This window comes from Festucalex cinctus, chromosome 2, assembly GCF_051991245.1.
Source record: "Festucalex cinctus isolate MCC-2025b chromosome 2, RoL_Fcin_1.0, whole genome shotgun sequence".
NCBI classification, from domain to species: domain Eukaryota; kingdom Metazoa; phylum Chordata; class Actinopteri; order Syngnathiformes; family Syngnathidae; genus Festucalex; species Festucalex cinctus.
This window is the reverse complement of record NC_135412.1, coordinates 23,287,898-23,302,280: the sequence shown is the minus strand read 5'-3', so window position 1 is coordinate 23,302,280 and position 14,383 is coordinate 23,287,898. Positions and strand designations below refer to the sequence as shown.

Below are 14,383 nucleotides of genomic sequence, written 5' to 3'. Positions count from 1 at the left end.
GGGCGGATACTGAATATTTGTCGTAATCCGCGGACATGCCCGCTTCCGCGCGGGACTCTCTGGGGCAACCTTGGCATCCTGCCTTGCGCTTGGTAGCTCTGGCTGCCATATTGATCCAACTTTAATGAAGAGTCCGTCAGCATAGGTGACACCATTAGCTGCTCGGGGGCCACTGGGGCCACTTGGCGCAGCTCCCCGATTCACTTCTGGGAAAATGGGTCATTGTGAGTGACAGGCAGCCGGTAGCCAGCGAACATCGTGGGCGATGCCAGGCCAAGGCTTGGTGATCCCCTTTCAACATCGGCTCACACATGTTCTTTTCACATGCACTTCTCAATGATTGGATGAGGAGTACATGTGGGAACCTAAGTGGCCTCACTGTGAGGGATTAGAGTTGCGAGAATTTACACAGCCAATTGGCAGACATGACACTTCATTAATATGTCTGGACAAAATACAATTATAAAGTACAATGATCCATCCATTCATGTTATATAATTTCTCCTGACATCCAGAAAACCATTCAAACACAACTCAACTGGCCACGCCCATGCGCTCTAAAAATAGTAGTTTGGGGGGTAATTGTGAATGGCCCTATTACAGTAGTTGTGAATGTCATGACTGGGTCATGCCAGGGTTAAGTTTGGGTCACTAACGTGAGGTCAAGTGTCTGTTTTGAACTTATGTAACCATCATCTGGTTTCAACTGGAGAAACGCTATGTGATGTCAAGAACCTTTAATCTCTTTACTTAGTCAACAGCCAATCAGATAATTCCATGTCAGTCCTGTTACCTACATGTCTAGCCACAGCCAATCCGATCAATTCACTGTCTATTTAAGACAATCCGAGAAGTGTTTGTCGGATTATTGCCTCTGTTCCTCGGTGCATCCCCACAGCCCAAGGGGGCTTGGCGTCTCGTGATTCTCGTTGAGTCAAGTTTGTTCTTCGCCTCTCGGTGTTATGCGTATAGAGTTAAAATCTTACTTGTGTCTGCACTTTTGGGATCCAACCTCAGAACGTAACAGTGAAACTCTTCTCCGTTTTCTGCTTGACTGTATTTCACAGCCCACCAGTTGCACACAGCAGAAGGAACCTCAATGAACTATTCATGTTGCACAAATGGTCTATTTTAGACTTAACACAGATCTGATCGGCAGATAGTTTTAATTTTATTGCAAAATAGGTGATTGGTTGTAATGTCATAATTTGCCAATCGATTAATGATGTCATGGGTCCGCGAAATAAGACAGCAAACACAATCTCGTCATTCCAGGGATGTTCTGTGCCGCCATTGCCAATAATCACAATGGGTTATTAACAGTTTTCCTCAGAATATTTTAAAATATATTAGTTTATATTTATTTATTTATTTATTTATTTATTTTGGTGTTGGGGGTGTTAGAAATCCTCATCAAGTAAACCCTAGTTTCTTTCTTTACATTCCATTTAATTATATTATCACTATATATGTTGTTATAAAGCACATTTTAAGCATAATTATTACATTGTTTTCCTCATTAAAAATCTTTTGTTAGGTTTTCAGCGAGGCTGGAAAGGTTTAATGGCATTTCTATTCATTAAAATGAGGAACTATAATTTGATAATAATAATAATATAATTTCTTTGTTTGAACTACAGGCGAACAGTGCAATATGTTGACCAAGATTTGCATTTTTTTTTTTTTTTAGCTATCTTCGGAGATTATTAACCTGAAATATTAACAATATTATATTGTATGCTGCCTGTTTTACAGTGTCTAAAAGATATATTTTGCACTTACAGTAAAGCTTCAGCATGACCCACGAGGAAAGATTGATGTATTATCGCACACAATGACGGGGAAATAAAATGAATGTGTAAATGGGGAATATGAGAAAGTCAGAGATCGGCTTTGAACCCGGAGTGGTCGCTGAGCCATCCCATCTATCTAACTGTCAGCGTTTGTCTCGTCTATCGCTCTCACTTGCTCTGTCACTGCATCGCTTTGACAGAAGCAAATGCGCACGCACAAGCCCAAGATTGTCATTTTAGCGCAGCTGCTGTTTTTGTCTGCAGTAAAATTGACAGCCCAGTAACTCCTCAACCGCCCCGACCTGCCCGGCCCCCACCCCTCTCATTTCAGGCCTCCCTCTCATTAGTGGGCTTTCCATCCACCCATTTTTATTCATATTTTCAAGAAATGCAAAAATAAATACGGGAAAATGCTTAGAAAACAAATACTTACCCTCTTTTCAAATTACAAAAAAAAAGAGCAATAAGAATTATTAACCGATCAAAATATACAGAACCAACATTCATTATTGATCAAATTAAACACAATGAAATTTTATGATCTAGTTTAGTTTCAAACAGTTCAAATAATGTACAAGGTACACAACAACCTACTTTGCCACAATATTCAGCTGTTTGAAATCAGACAGTGACTATGATATGTGTCAATGAAAAAAAAAAAAAAAAAAAAATCAAAATAAGAACAAATGTTAAACAAAGGTGGAATTAACCTAAAATGGTGTGAATCACTGGTTGTGATTAAAAGGATGTAAAAAAAAAACAAAGTACAACAACAATATTTAAATCAGGGAATAAGTCAGTACAAATGTAGAAAATAGAGTGAAATTAAAAATGTATGTGTAAGCCTTTGCGTATATATATACTGTATATATATATATATATATATATATATATATATATATATATATATATATATATATATATATATATATATATATATATATATATATATATATATATATATATACACATAAGGGACTTTTATTTTTAACATTTTTATTTTAATTTCAGTATTTCTGTTTCTGGTTTACATGTTCAATCAACAAACAAACAAAACAAATAAATAAATCTGATTGGAAACATTGGAAATTTAAAAAAGGGCCCAAAATTTGCAAAAACATTTTTACGCTTAGAAGGGGTGGAAAAAAAAGGAAAATGCGAATTTTGGCTATGGAAGCAGGTTTTGTGAATAAATGCTGACAAGACAGGATACATGTCGCACATTTTGACCAGATCTGTCACACGTATGTTTGTAGTCACAAGGTATTGTTTGGGGGGCGTAATAGAAATCTTTTGGGAATTAATTAAAGAAGCAAATATTAATGCATTTTTAGATGGAAAACAGCAATGAAAACGCTACGGTTTATCGAGAATTACAAACGCAAACTCATACGTCATCGCATGGCGCACTCGCTTCCTGTTCTTTTAAATTACTGGTGTATCACATCGCTATAGTGTATAGCGCCACCTACAGCGGTGGAGTCTCCTCTCAATATCCGCAAAAGAAGAACAGATGTTGCATGTCCGTTTTGCACATTTTCAGTAAATTTGCTTGGAAAATTCGAAACAATTGCATGGCAGCCTGACTTGTGTCATTTCAAATGACTTAACTGGCTGTGCCTAGAAAAGGAATATAAGAGTGCTCAGTTTTGTCGAAAATATAACAAATGAAGAGTCGTGAAAGTTTAGGTATGTCAGTTTTGGAATAAAAGTGTTTGGTTGACTTTTGAACTAAACAAACACGGAACTTGTTTTGGGAATAAGCCTCAGCAACTCATTGTATACAAAACGTTTATTTGTAAATAATAGTGTGTTTGCAAAATTGACCATTTCCATCTGGCTCATTTAATCGGAAGATCATAATGTGTGGGACAGTAATTCTCTCCATCTGCTGACCTAACAAATAGGCCATCTAAAATAACGAATGTACAAAAGTAAATAATTATCATAATCTTTGTGACTCAAAATAAAGGTGTCTCCTAATAAGTTCAAATCAAATTGTATCAAATGAAGGAGAACACATTAATAATTACAAAAAAAATGTGAGCATCAAACTGTGTGCTGTTGAAAACATGGTGGGGGTTCGACAAACCGTTCCCATAGCAACCAGCGAAACTGGAGAGACCTGACCCCTCTCACATCCACTTAACAATCCCCAGATGTCTAATTGTTTCCCTAATGATGCCGAGCCTAATGGGACTGTTTATGGTCTTCATTTTATAGCGATGGCCCAGTAATTAGACGGCGCGCACTTCATTAAACAGCACCAAGTCGATGGCGCACACATTTGTCTGTCCATGGTGCTGAGCTTTGTAAATCGCACACTCGCACGGTGCCTCTGTCCATGGTGTTGAAACAACACAGGCCTCTTTTTGAACTTTCCAAGCCATTGTTGTGATTTATAAGCACAAGCCTAGCGAGAGAGAGGAGAATGTGCACACAAATACGTAACCTGCGCCATTTCATTCTACTTCATTCATCATTAACATTTAAACCGGTAGTTTTATTAGAATGTGCGGTCGTGCAATTCAAATGTTTATACAGCACTTTTTACACAGGCAGCGTACAAACCGTTGTAATCTTCCAGTCTAAAAAAAGAAAAAAATGAGTACAATCTCCGATTTCTGCTCTGAATGTTTCCTGCCATGAGGTTCAAATTCCAGATTACGTTACTGTATAGCAAATACATTAGTGTCTTGATTCATGAGTTTAATGCGTTCCATGACCGTGCTCCAAGGTTATTTTAGTGAACAAAAATTAACGAAAAATCTACAACTAAAATTAAAAAAACTATTTTGTGTACGAAATAAAAACGAAACTGCTTTTTAAAAAAACGAAAACTACATTTGATGTTTACAAAACTAACACTAACTAATTATAGAAAAAATATCCTTCGTTTTCATCTTTGGTTATTAATTTAACGCATGACCCTTTGGGGATGATTTTAAATGGGATTTTAAATCAAATTATTTTGATATGAACCAGAATAAGAACGTTTGAAAGTGTATCACACAGATGATGTGATCTAGCGGCAGCCAATAGAAAAGAACCTTCAGATGATGTCACTCCCATGCTGTTTTTTTTTATTTTATTTTTTTTAAATATTGCGCACAAGTAATATACATTTTTTAAACTAAAACTAATACTGAAACTAACTAATGCAACTAAAATTAAGAATTTATAAAATAAACACAACTAATAAAAACTAACAGAACCACCTTGAAAACTAATTAAAACTAACTCATTAAAAAAAAAAAGACTCAAAACGAAATAAAACTAACTCAAATGAAAATTCCAAAACTATAATAACCCAGCCACACTCGTAGCTCATTGCACCCGCACCTTAAAGGGATACTTCACTTATTTAGCCATTTTTGGCAGTCAAACATTATTTTGCCTATAATAAATGTGATGCTTTCATTACTTTTCATGTACAATTAGTACCTTTCAAAACATATTTTGCAACTTGCTATCGACTGAAAATGACATCACAAGGCCTCAGGTAACCAATCACAGCTCAGCTTGTGAATGTCACGTGACCAAACCTAGAAAACAGCTGAGCTGTGATTGGTTACCTGAGCCCTTGTTATGTCATTTTCAGTTGACAGCAAGTTGCAAAATGTGTTTTTAAAGGTACTAATTGTGCGTGAAAAATAATGAAAGCATCAAATTAATTATAGACAAAAATATTAACTTTTTATTGTTATAATGGGCAAAATAAGTGAATTAAGTGATTAGTGTTGTAATCACGTTAAGTGTTACACAAACATTGGCATCAGTGAGGATGAGATGAAAATATTTTCGGAATTCTAATTCAGTAATTGTAAATATGAATGAATAATATTTTGAATTGTCTTCAAGTACAGTAAGTCAGTCAGGTCTTTCAAAAATGTAAGAAAATACTTTTAATTTAATGTGAACAGTCAATTTCAAGAAAACAGTAAAATACAAAAAAAAAAATCATCAGCCTTTAAAATTCTATTTTTTTTTAAAATAAATTTACGGGGAAAAGAGATATTAAAATAATCTAACCATGATTTTATGAATCAATATCAGACATTAATATACATTATGACACATTGAATCAATTCAAACATACTGTCTGTCTGCATGTTTTGTTTGCAACATGGATGCATGCACAACAAAGAAAACCTTCTCAACTTTGTGCTGAAACCCCTTCGGAATTCCAGCTATGGATGCACTGCCAGATTATGCACAGTGCAAAAGCAGGATGCGTTTGCTGTTATCCACCAAAAAGATTTTTTTCTGGCCCGTGATCATGGTTCAGTTAAAAAAAAACAAAAAAAAAACATTGTGGGAATTGGCTTGCAGGTATACGTTTGACATGATTAATATGTTGTTTTTACAATCTGCCTAAGCCCCTTTGGAGAATATTATTATCAGCATTTTTTTTTCTTTTTTTTTACTCTTGAGGGCCCATATATTGCAAATGCCCCTTGCTGCCTTTTATGTAAAAATAATGCCTGAGGCTTCTGGTGGCATTTATCATAATTACTTTGTACATCAGGTGTCCCTACACTACAGGAGACCATTACAGTATTAAAAACAAAATTTGTAGCAAACACAATTGGAATATTGACAGTCAAATCTTATATCACTGTTATGGACATGTAAAAGGAATAAATAAATAAAATCACCATGAAACAAAACAAAACAATAATTTAAGTGCCACTCGGGCAGGGCAACTACGGAAAAAAATAATCACTTTTTTTTTTTTAAACTGATTTTGAAATCATGATTACCTCCCCAGCCATTTTGACTGAAGCGGCTGTTTTACTGGATTTGGACAGATTTTGCAAGGTCCACAAAATATTCTGTTCTATTGCTATAAAAACATGGAACTCACCAAAAGAAAGATTAGTATCTGTTCTTTCATCAGGAAAAGAGTACATTTGTATTTATTTCCGATTTGCAGGAATTAGCATGCGAAGAGAGCTAAGTTTCATCATTATTCACAAATCTGGTGAAAATACTGGCAAAAAGAGCTTGTTGTAACATGGCCCTGGCTGATATCTTATACTCTGCTGACACCTGCTGGCCGTTTTTTTTTTTTTTTTTTGTAATAACTACCATTGCTTTTAATGTCAGACGCTGTATCAAAGTATCAAAGCCTTCAAAAAAAAAACAAAAAAAGAAACGTTTTTGGGAGTGCAGGACAATGTATTAAAAAGCGTATTTATATGTTTTTGGGTTTGAATGAGTTAATAAACACGATTCATTGATTTCAAAACTTAGTCTTTATTCAATTAGCAAAATTCAAATTTAAAACCAGAAAATAAATTAGGAACAAAATAATATAATAATATATTTTCCAAAAAAAGAGGAATTAAAACAAAAACAATGTGTGGAAAATAATGCTGTTCGCGCATTGGCCTCTAGGGGCTGTATGCATGGAGGACGTGCTCACGTGAAGATTTAAAAAAAAATAAAATAAAAAATTAGAAGAAGATCATTGTCATTGTGCTTTTTATTAATAGGCTATAACGCATTTTTCACATATTAAGAAGAATACAGTATATCCATTTGAATATTACCTGGCTGTATGTGTTCCTACAGCGTTTGTGAGTGAATATTTTTTAATTTTCTATTAGCGTGACAATTGGATTTTACATTGACGGTTTGCGTTAACCTTGTTTTTATGACCAAGTATGTCTTGCATTGAAATACTTAGTAAACAATGTGTTTAAGTGTTCTTGTTAGCCCACAGGAAACACAGTACATTCAGGGTGCTTTCACAACATAGGAACTTGCAAACACAAACATGCGACACATGAATTATTTTATCGAAGCCAAAATCAAAATCCTAATTACATTTGATTACTTGCCACTAAAATATTCCTTTTGAGGATTGGAATTCTTGCTGCAAAGAGTCATCATAAAGTTCCACAGATAAACAGGCTCATTGATATGGACATTTAGTCATAAAAGGTACATTGAAATGACCATTTATCTAAATTTGTATGTGCGCTACAGAGCTGATTATGAGGCAGGCCCAGCTGAGCACATTTTCCAGAGGACTGTGACCTTGTGTTTGTCTCTTACAATATTTAAGACATTATTATTATTATTATTATTATTATTATTATTATTATTATTATTATTATTATTATTATTATGTGGATGAGTGGTTAGCACGTCCGCCTCCCAGTACCGAGGATGGGAGATCAAGTCCAGGCTCCGACCTTCCTGGGTGGAGTTCTCATGTTCTCCCACGTGCCTGTGTGGGTCTTCTCCGGGTACTCCGGTCTCCTCCCACATTCCAAAGACCTGTATGGCAGGTTAACTCATTCACTCCCAGCAGTCATTTTGACTGAAGCAACCCCCTTCGCTCCTGGCTGTTTGACGAGATTTTGACTGATTTTACAAGATCCACAAAATATTGGGTTCTATTGCTATAAAAACATGAAACCTACCAAAAGAAAGATTAGAGTCTCTTCTTTCATCAGGAAAAAAATTATATGTTTGGATCTGTTTCCGTTTTGCACCCAGTTAGCATTAGAATATAGCTAAGTTTCATCCTTATTCACAAACCTGTTGAAAACACTGGCAAAAAGAGCTTGTTGCAACATGACCTTGGCTAATGTCTTATACGCTGCGGCCACCTGCTGGCCGTTTTTTGTTACTAACTGATAGGGGTGTGAATTGCCTCGTACATCACGATGCAATTCGTATCACGATTCATATGTTACTATTCGATTCGATACGATTAATCCTGATACGAATTTATAAGTTGATTGTTGCGATTTTTTTTTTTTTTTACTCAAATTTAGAAAATACTAATCAGTAAACTTGTACATGTACACGAGGATTTTTATGAAAATGTATTATTTATCTGAAACTTCAGTCTTATAACTGTGAGCCACTTAACAAACAGGTTGTAATCTGTTTCATGTTTGAACAGCATTGAAATAAAATATTAAGGCTTAATGTTCCATTAATATAACATTCATGCTTAAGGTGTAAACCCTAACCCTAAGTAAGACATTTTGCTGAATATTTTTGCATCAAAGAAAAATCGATATGGCCACCTATTAAATCGATTTGAGAATTGCGTGCTGTAATATCACGATATATTGCTGATTCAATTTTTTTTAACACCCCGACTAATTACCATTGCTTTAAGCAACCTCTTCATTTCAGAAGCTGTATGAAGCCTTCTGTATGCTCTAGCATTAAAAACAAGTTTTTGGTGGTGCAGGTCAAAGTATTAAAAAAAAAATAATGTATTTAACCGTTTTGGGTTTGAATGAGTGAATTGGGTGCTCCGAATTGTCCCTCGGTGTGTGGACGGTTGTTCGTCTCTGTGTGCCCTGCGATTGGCAACCAGTTCAGGGTGTACGCCGCCTAATGCCCAAAGCCAGCCGGGATAGGCTCCAGCACCCCCCGCAACCCTTGTGAGGAGCAAGCGGTTAAGAAAATGGATAGATGGATGGATTTGTGGGTATTGTGGGGCAGTGGGCTCGGGATTTGTTTTTGTTTTATGGAGCCAAAAACACTGAGTGGCATTTTTTTGTATGAAAAGTGCTCTATAAAGAAAGATTGATTGATTGGCTGATTATAAATAAGTGCTTTCCCGGTTTCTCTTACCATTGTGCTGTAACATTTCTATTTGTCGCTCTCCCTGGATCTGAAACTTACCAACCATGTTGATTTTTCTCTCCAGTGAGATCAACGTAGTCGTTACAGTCATCATGATTGACAATTGTTTTCCTACCTTGAGGAAGGACAGGTTCCGGTTGCGATCAATGCTGGTGATCTCCAGGTTGCCCATGACAACTTCACAGTTCTCGTAGAGCTTCTTCAGGGTGTGGTACTGCTGGTCCAGGTCCGAAAGGGTGCTCAGCTTGTTCTCTGTCCCGGGACAAACTGGAGACAAGAAGACGCACAAATGAAATTCAAGGCAATAGCAACAGTTTTTGTCTATGGCTTGATGACCACAAATTTCCACCAGTTTGCTGTGATATTTTTCACATTTACATTCGCCATACGTCGAGAACAAGACATCCTGAAAAAAACAAAGGATCTGAACGAGAGGAAACAAAGTTGGATAGACTGTTGCAGTGTTGAACTTGCTCTCATTTCAAACAACACCCATAGCTCATAAACTCCTATATTGCTTTATAGATCGTTTGCCGCGGCGCAAAAAGATGAGTGTGCTGCCCTTTTTTTTCCTCCACTCGGTGATCCTCCATATTGCTGTGGGTACTCAGGTACACCCGGAATGGCGGCGAGGGGACCTGAGCTACAGTGATAAATGAGATTTGCTGACCACGCGCGTTGATGAGTTATTAGAGGGGATGATTTGAGATCGTCTACAGAGAAAGTCGGAGAGAGGATATAAAATGGGTCCGATCAATGAAAATGTGTGTGTGTGCGAGTGAGTGAAAGGTGAGCAGGCATGTGTAATAATCCGTTATTGGAAGGTATGTTCGCTTGGGGATCAAATAGAGGTGAAAATTGAGGTGGAAACAACCCTCCATAGCCAATTATCAGCCATACACACACAGGGTTTTTTTTTTGTGCAAAATGGGGACCTCTCATTGATATAATGCATTTCCTTCCCCTAACTCTAACCATCAAAAATGATTGCCTACCCCTATTCCTTACCCTAACCTCAACCATAACCCAATTCAAACTAAACTCTAAAACCAAGTCTTGACTCAAAAAAAAAGGTCCGGACTCATGGGGACCACCACAATGTCCCCACAAGGACACGTGGTCTCCACACTGATAGTAAAATCCCAGAAAATAGTCCCCATGATGTGATATAAACCCGCCCTCACACACACTTCAGCTCAATAAAGCTTTTAAGCAGTTCACGCCACAAGTTTGTTTAGATTTTTTTTCTGTGTTTCTGCTTAACAAAAAATATCTGTTTTGGTTCTGGGTGTTTGGGTTTTGTTTACTTTTAGGTGTTGTAGTGTTTTGTCCTGTGTTGTCCGTGTGCTTGTGATGGGCATGACAGTTCTTTTAGGTGAACTGAATCACTAGAATCAGTTCATTCAAAAGATTCGTTCACCGAATCGTGTTCACCGAAAAGTGTTAAAATTCCAGAGTTAAATTTGTGGGAGTTAACTTTAAGTTAACTTAGTTAAGATAAAATCTACTTTCTGCCAGTGTTAAAAATGTTTACAAGTGTTGATTTAACTCTGGCGAGTGTGGAGTTATATTAACTGAAAAAAAAATGTTAAAATCAACTCAGTGGGAGTCAATTCAGCACTGGGGTTTGATCTGAAACCTACGTTTCATATCTTGAGGAAGGTTATCTCCGGATGACGGCCTCCCAATTCACCGTTGATGGTTGATCCACCCACTTGTCGAATGAGACCGCCTCGTACTTTTCTACCGCCATCTTTTTCATGTTCTTATTCCACGATGGTGCAGTTGTCCCCACATGTCCCCACACTTGTTTCTCGCCGTGTTTAAAAGACCGACACAGCAAGTTGGATGGGACATGAAGGAGAAACAGAAAAAGGTGGTGACCTCGTTGGATTTGAGCTGTAGAAGCTAATTGAGTGGGCGACGGGCAGCTGCTGGGGTCAGACGAGCAGCATGAACATGACCCGCACGAATAGCAATGATGGTTCAAAGCCGCGGATTAAGGTCAGAGGGCATGCTCGCTGCAAAACTCATGATTTTTATCCACCAAATATCAAACTTTCTGATCAAAGACCCTTCACTGAACTTGCGTAGATTACATATAGATTGTTGAAAATCTACAACCACAGATTGGACCAGATCCTGGCAACACTTTTCCCTGTATCGATATCCCTTTTTTGCAAAAACAAAAACAATATTGTACTATTTCAATAAAATTACAGTTTAGATTTGTCGGTGTTTCCATTAAAGAGCGTTTCTCTTCTGAGGCTCAATTCTCGGGAATGTCCCATCTCGCGAGGCCTCACTGTTCTGTGGGAGGTGCTCATGATGTTTACGGTAGACGGATGCCCGTTGTTGTTTACATGACTTTAAAAACACACCCCTCATCGGGTGGGTTCAGGCATTTAGTGTTGGTGTTTGTGTGGTGTTGTGTGTATGTGCGCGCGCTTGTAACTCGTGTTATGGTGCAGACAGATAGAACGTCTTGCTTGTTGCCGGTGGTAACGGCCATTTCTGTAACGATATGGAACGTGCATTTGAACAGTGGCATGTTGGCTCTATAGCTAAATCACTTTGTGTTTCAAAAGACTTGTTTTCCCCTCGGGAGGCAGTTCCGACACAACAACGATTGGCCCCATACTTCCGACTCCTGTAACCATAAAATGCCATTGTTGTTTTTCTGGCTGAGTAAAAGGCGGGTTACAAATGGTTTAAAGTTTCTGATGTTTTCTGGCATCTTCCCTGCTAAATGAACCAGACATGGAAGGAAGAGATTTCAAGTTCCACTCCTTTTATTCAACTTCTCGAACGAGAGTCGCTTGGTTACACCTCTCTCGCTCTCTTTTGTGCTCATGACGTGCGTAAACAAAACACTTCAGCATGTAAAACTAAAATACAATACTGAAATTAAGAATTCTCAAAACAAACAGTCAATTTCAAGTAAATAAAAATACACATGTCAAACATTGTTACATTCCTTTCTTCCATGACCGGGCGGGTGTCACATGACTACTAATGCGCAAAAAGTCTTTCCATTATACTTTTGCGAAATACTTCTTATTTCGACATGTCTCAAAAACCACCTCATGAGAGCGCAAAAACTTTGAGTTTTTTCCCCCGCAAATCCAGTGTTTCCATTACCAGCTTGCTTTTGCGAAACATTGGGGGTAATGGAAACGCACCTATTGTCCCAGTTTATCGTCCAAAGGTGATACTGTTGAGGCAGCTTACATGACCCAAACGGGCCCACACTTTAACACAACCTTTCATTGCAAAATTAGGTAAGAAAAATAAAATACCCAATGACACAAATTAAACTGCTGTGCGCTTGTTTCATTAGAGGCACCCTCAGCTGATAGAACCGTAAAGTTTTATCAGCAATATTAAATTTATGATCGTTTGGGGCCTTTTTTAGTTTAGTTCACCACATTTAGCAGTTAGTGGTGATAAAGTTGCACACTAAATATAGTCGGTGAATGTGACCCTTTACAAGTGCTTTTATGTGGTGGAGTTGAAAGATTCTATGCATATTTAGGGACTAGGGCTCATCTCGAACCTTGCAAATCAAATAAATAATGCTTTGAATGTGGGGGTGGGGGGTACTGAGTCTGACCCATCCCTGCAGGCTTTGACGCTCAAGCCAACTTCTTTCAGTGCACTTGATTTTCAGACCTTCTACAACAATTAAATAAAACAGCAAAGTAGAAAGTGGATTGTGTCATGTGAAGGTGAGGTCCTCAGATCATGTAACTTTTCATCACTTTCTCCTAATAAGGGTGTTCCCATATTCCAGGACAATTTGAGGTTAAATGGTCCCTGACATCCCCGGGCAGCTGAAATGTAGCCAGCAGTGGTCGACAGGCATCCATCATCCCTCTGTCAGCATTCTTCGTCTGCATCCTCACTGGTTGTGACCTCCAGCTCATAACTTTGACTGCCTTTGCCCTTTAACCTTTTTGTGTTATTTCCTGACCTGCAAGATTTTACTGTTCACCTCCTTGCCTTTCACAAAACCCAACCTGCAACCCTTTCTAACCCGGTTTATTACAGAGCAGACAACAACCTATCCACAATTTTCCCCAGGTGTTTTGCAGTACAGTTTTTTGCTTGGTATTCCAAGTTTCAAGCTTATGGACCCTAATTTTTGTGCCCAGTGAAAAGCGCAGTTCAACTGTGTGCAAGGGTGGCGTGTTCTTTTGTTTGTTATCTTGCTAGATTACCACAGAGGGTTAGAGGGTGCTTGCACCGTAGTGGGAGGGAATGCAGCTGACTTCCGGCCAATCGAAGTGGCTCCCCTCAATAATCCATTTACATTCAGCAGAGAGATGCATGCGCCTCTCCATGGTCTACATGTGGAAGGACTCGCTGGAGTCCATGCAAGAGATGGGCGCGACAAATGCATTTTCGAGTTAAAGGAACTGTAAGAAGATTTTCACTTGCGGATGATGTGGTTAGAAATTACTGAAAACATTTTTAACCGATAATGATATTTTGTTAAATGAACTGATTTCTGAAATGATCCAGAGGGATTGTCCCACACTGTATGTATGAAAAACAATGACATCCATCACACATGTCTGAGGAGCTCAGAATCTGTCTGCCTACACCTCGATCAAATCCACCAGAATCTCATTACACTACTGCCGCAAAAATTTAGACCTGCTTTTAGGTAGTCTAAAAAGTCTCTTGCTGTGAAACTTTTGTTCACCAAATTGTCAGATGTTCCACGGGGTTGCAATCAAACATGCCAGAATGACTATCGAGGCAACCGCTTTTAGGTTGCTCTTAGTTCTGTCTGGATGTGATCTTTTCTCGTCTGCCTTTCTGAACGAGGCAAATGCCTGACGAATTAGGAAGTGTCAGTCGTGCATTCACATGCACTGCTCATCACTCTTGTACTAACACGTCATAGCGACCTTCGGGGCAGACAGTGATGTAGTCGATGAGTTGTCAGAGATTCCGAGAGAGCA

At 38.0% G+C, this 14,383-nt stretch overlaps 1 protein-coding gene across 4 annotated transcripts in view; it reads right to left on the bottom strand.

Annotated features, from left to right (window-relative positions):
• Positions 1-14,383, bottom strand: part of LOC144014190 (receptor tyrosine-protein kinase erbB-4-like) — a 260,722-nt gene that overhangs the window by 137,042 nt on the left and 109,297 nt on the right. For all 4 annotated transcript variants that reach the window (XM_077513792.1, XM_077513794.1, XM_077513793.1 and 1 more), the window contains exon 2: positions 9,529-9,680. In XM_077513792.1, the coding sequence (XP_077369918.1) occupies positions 9,529-9,680 (152 nt within the window). The remainder of the gene's footprint in view (positions 1-9,528; positions 9,681-14,383) is intronic.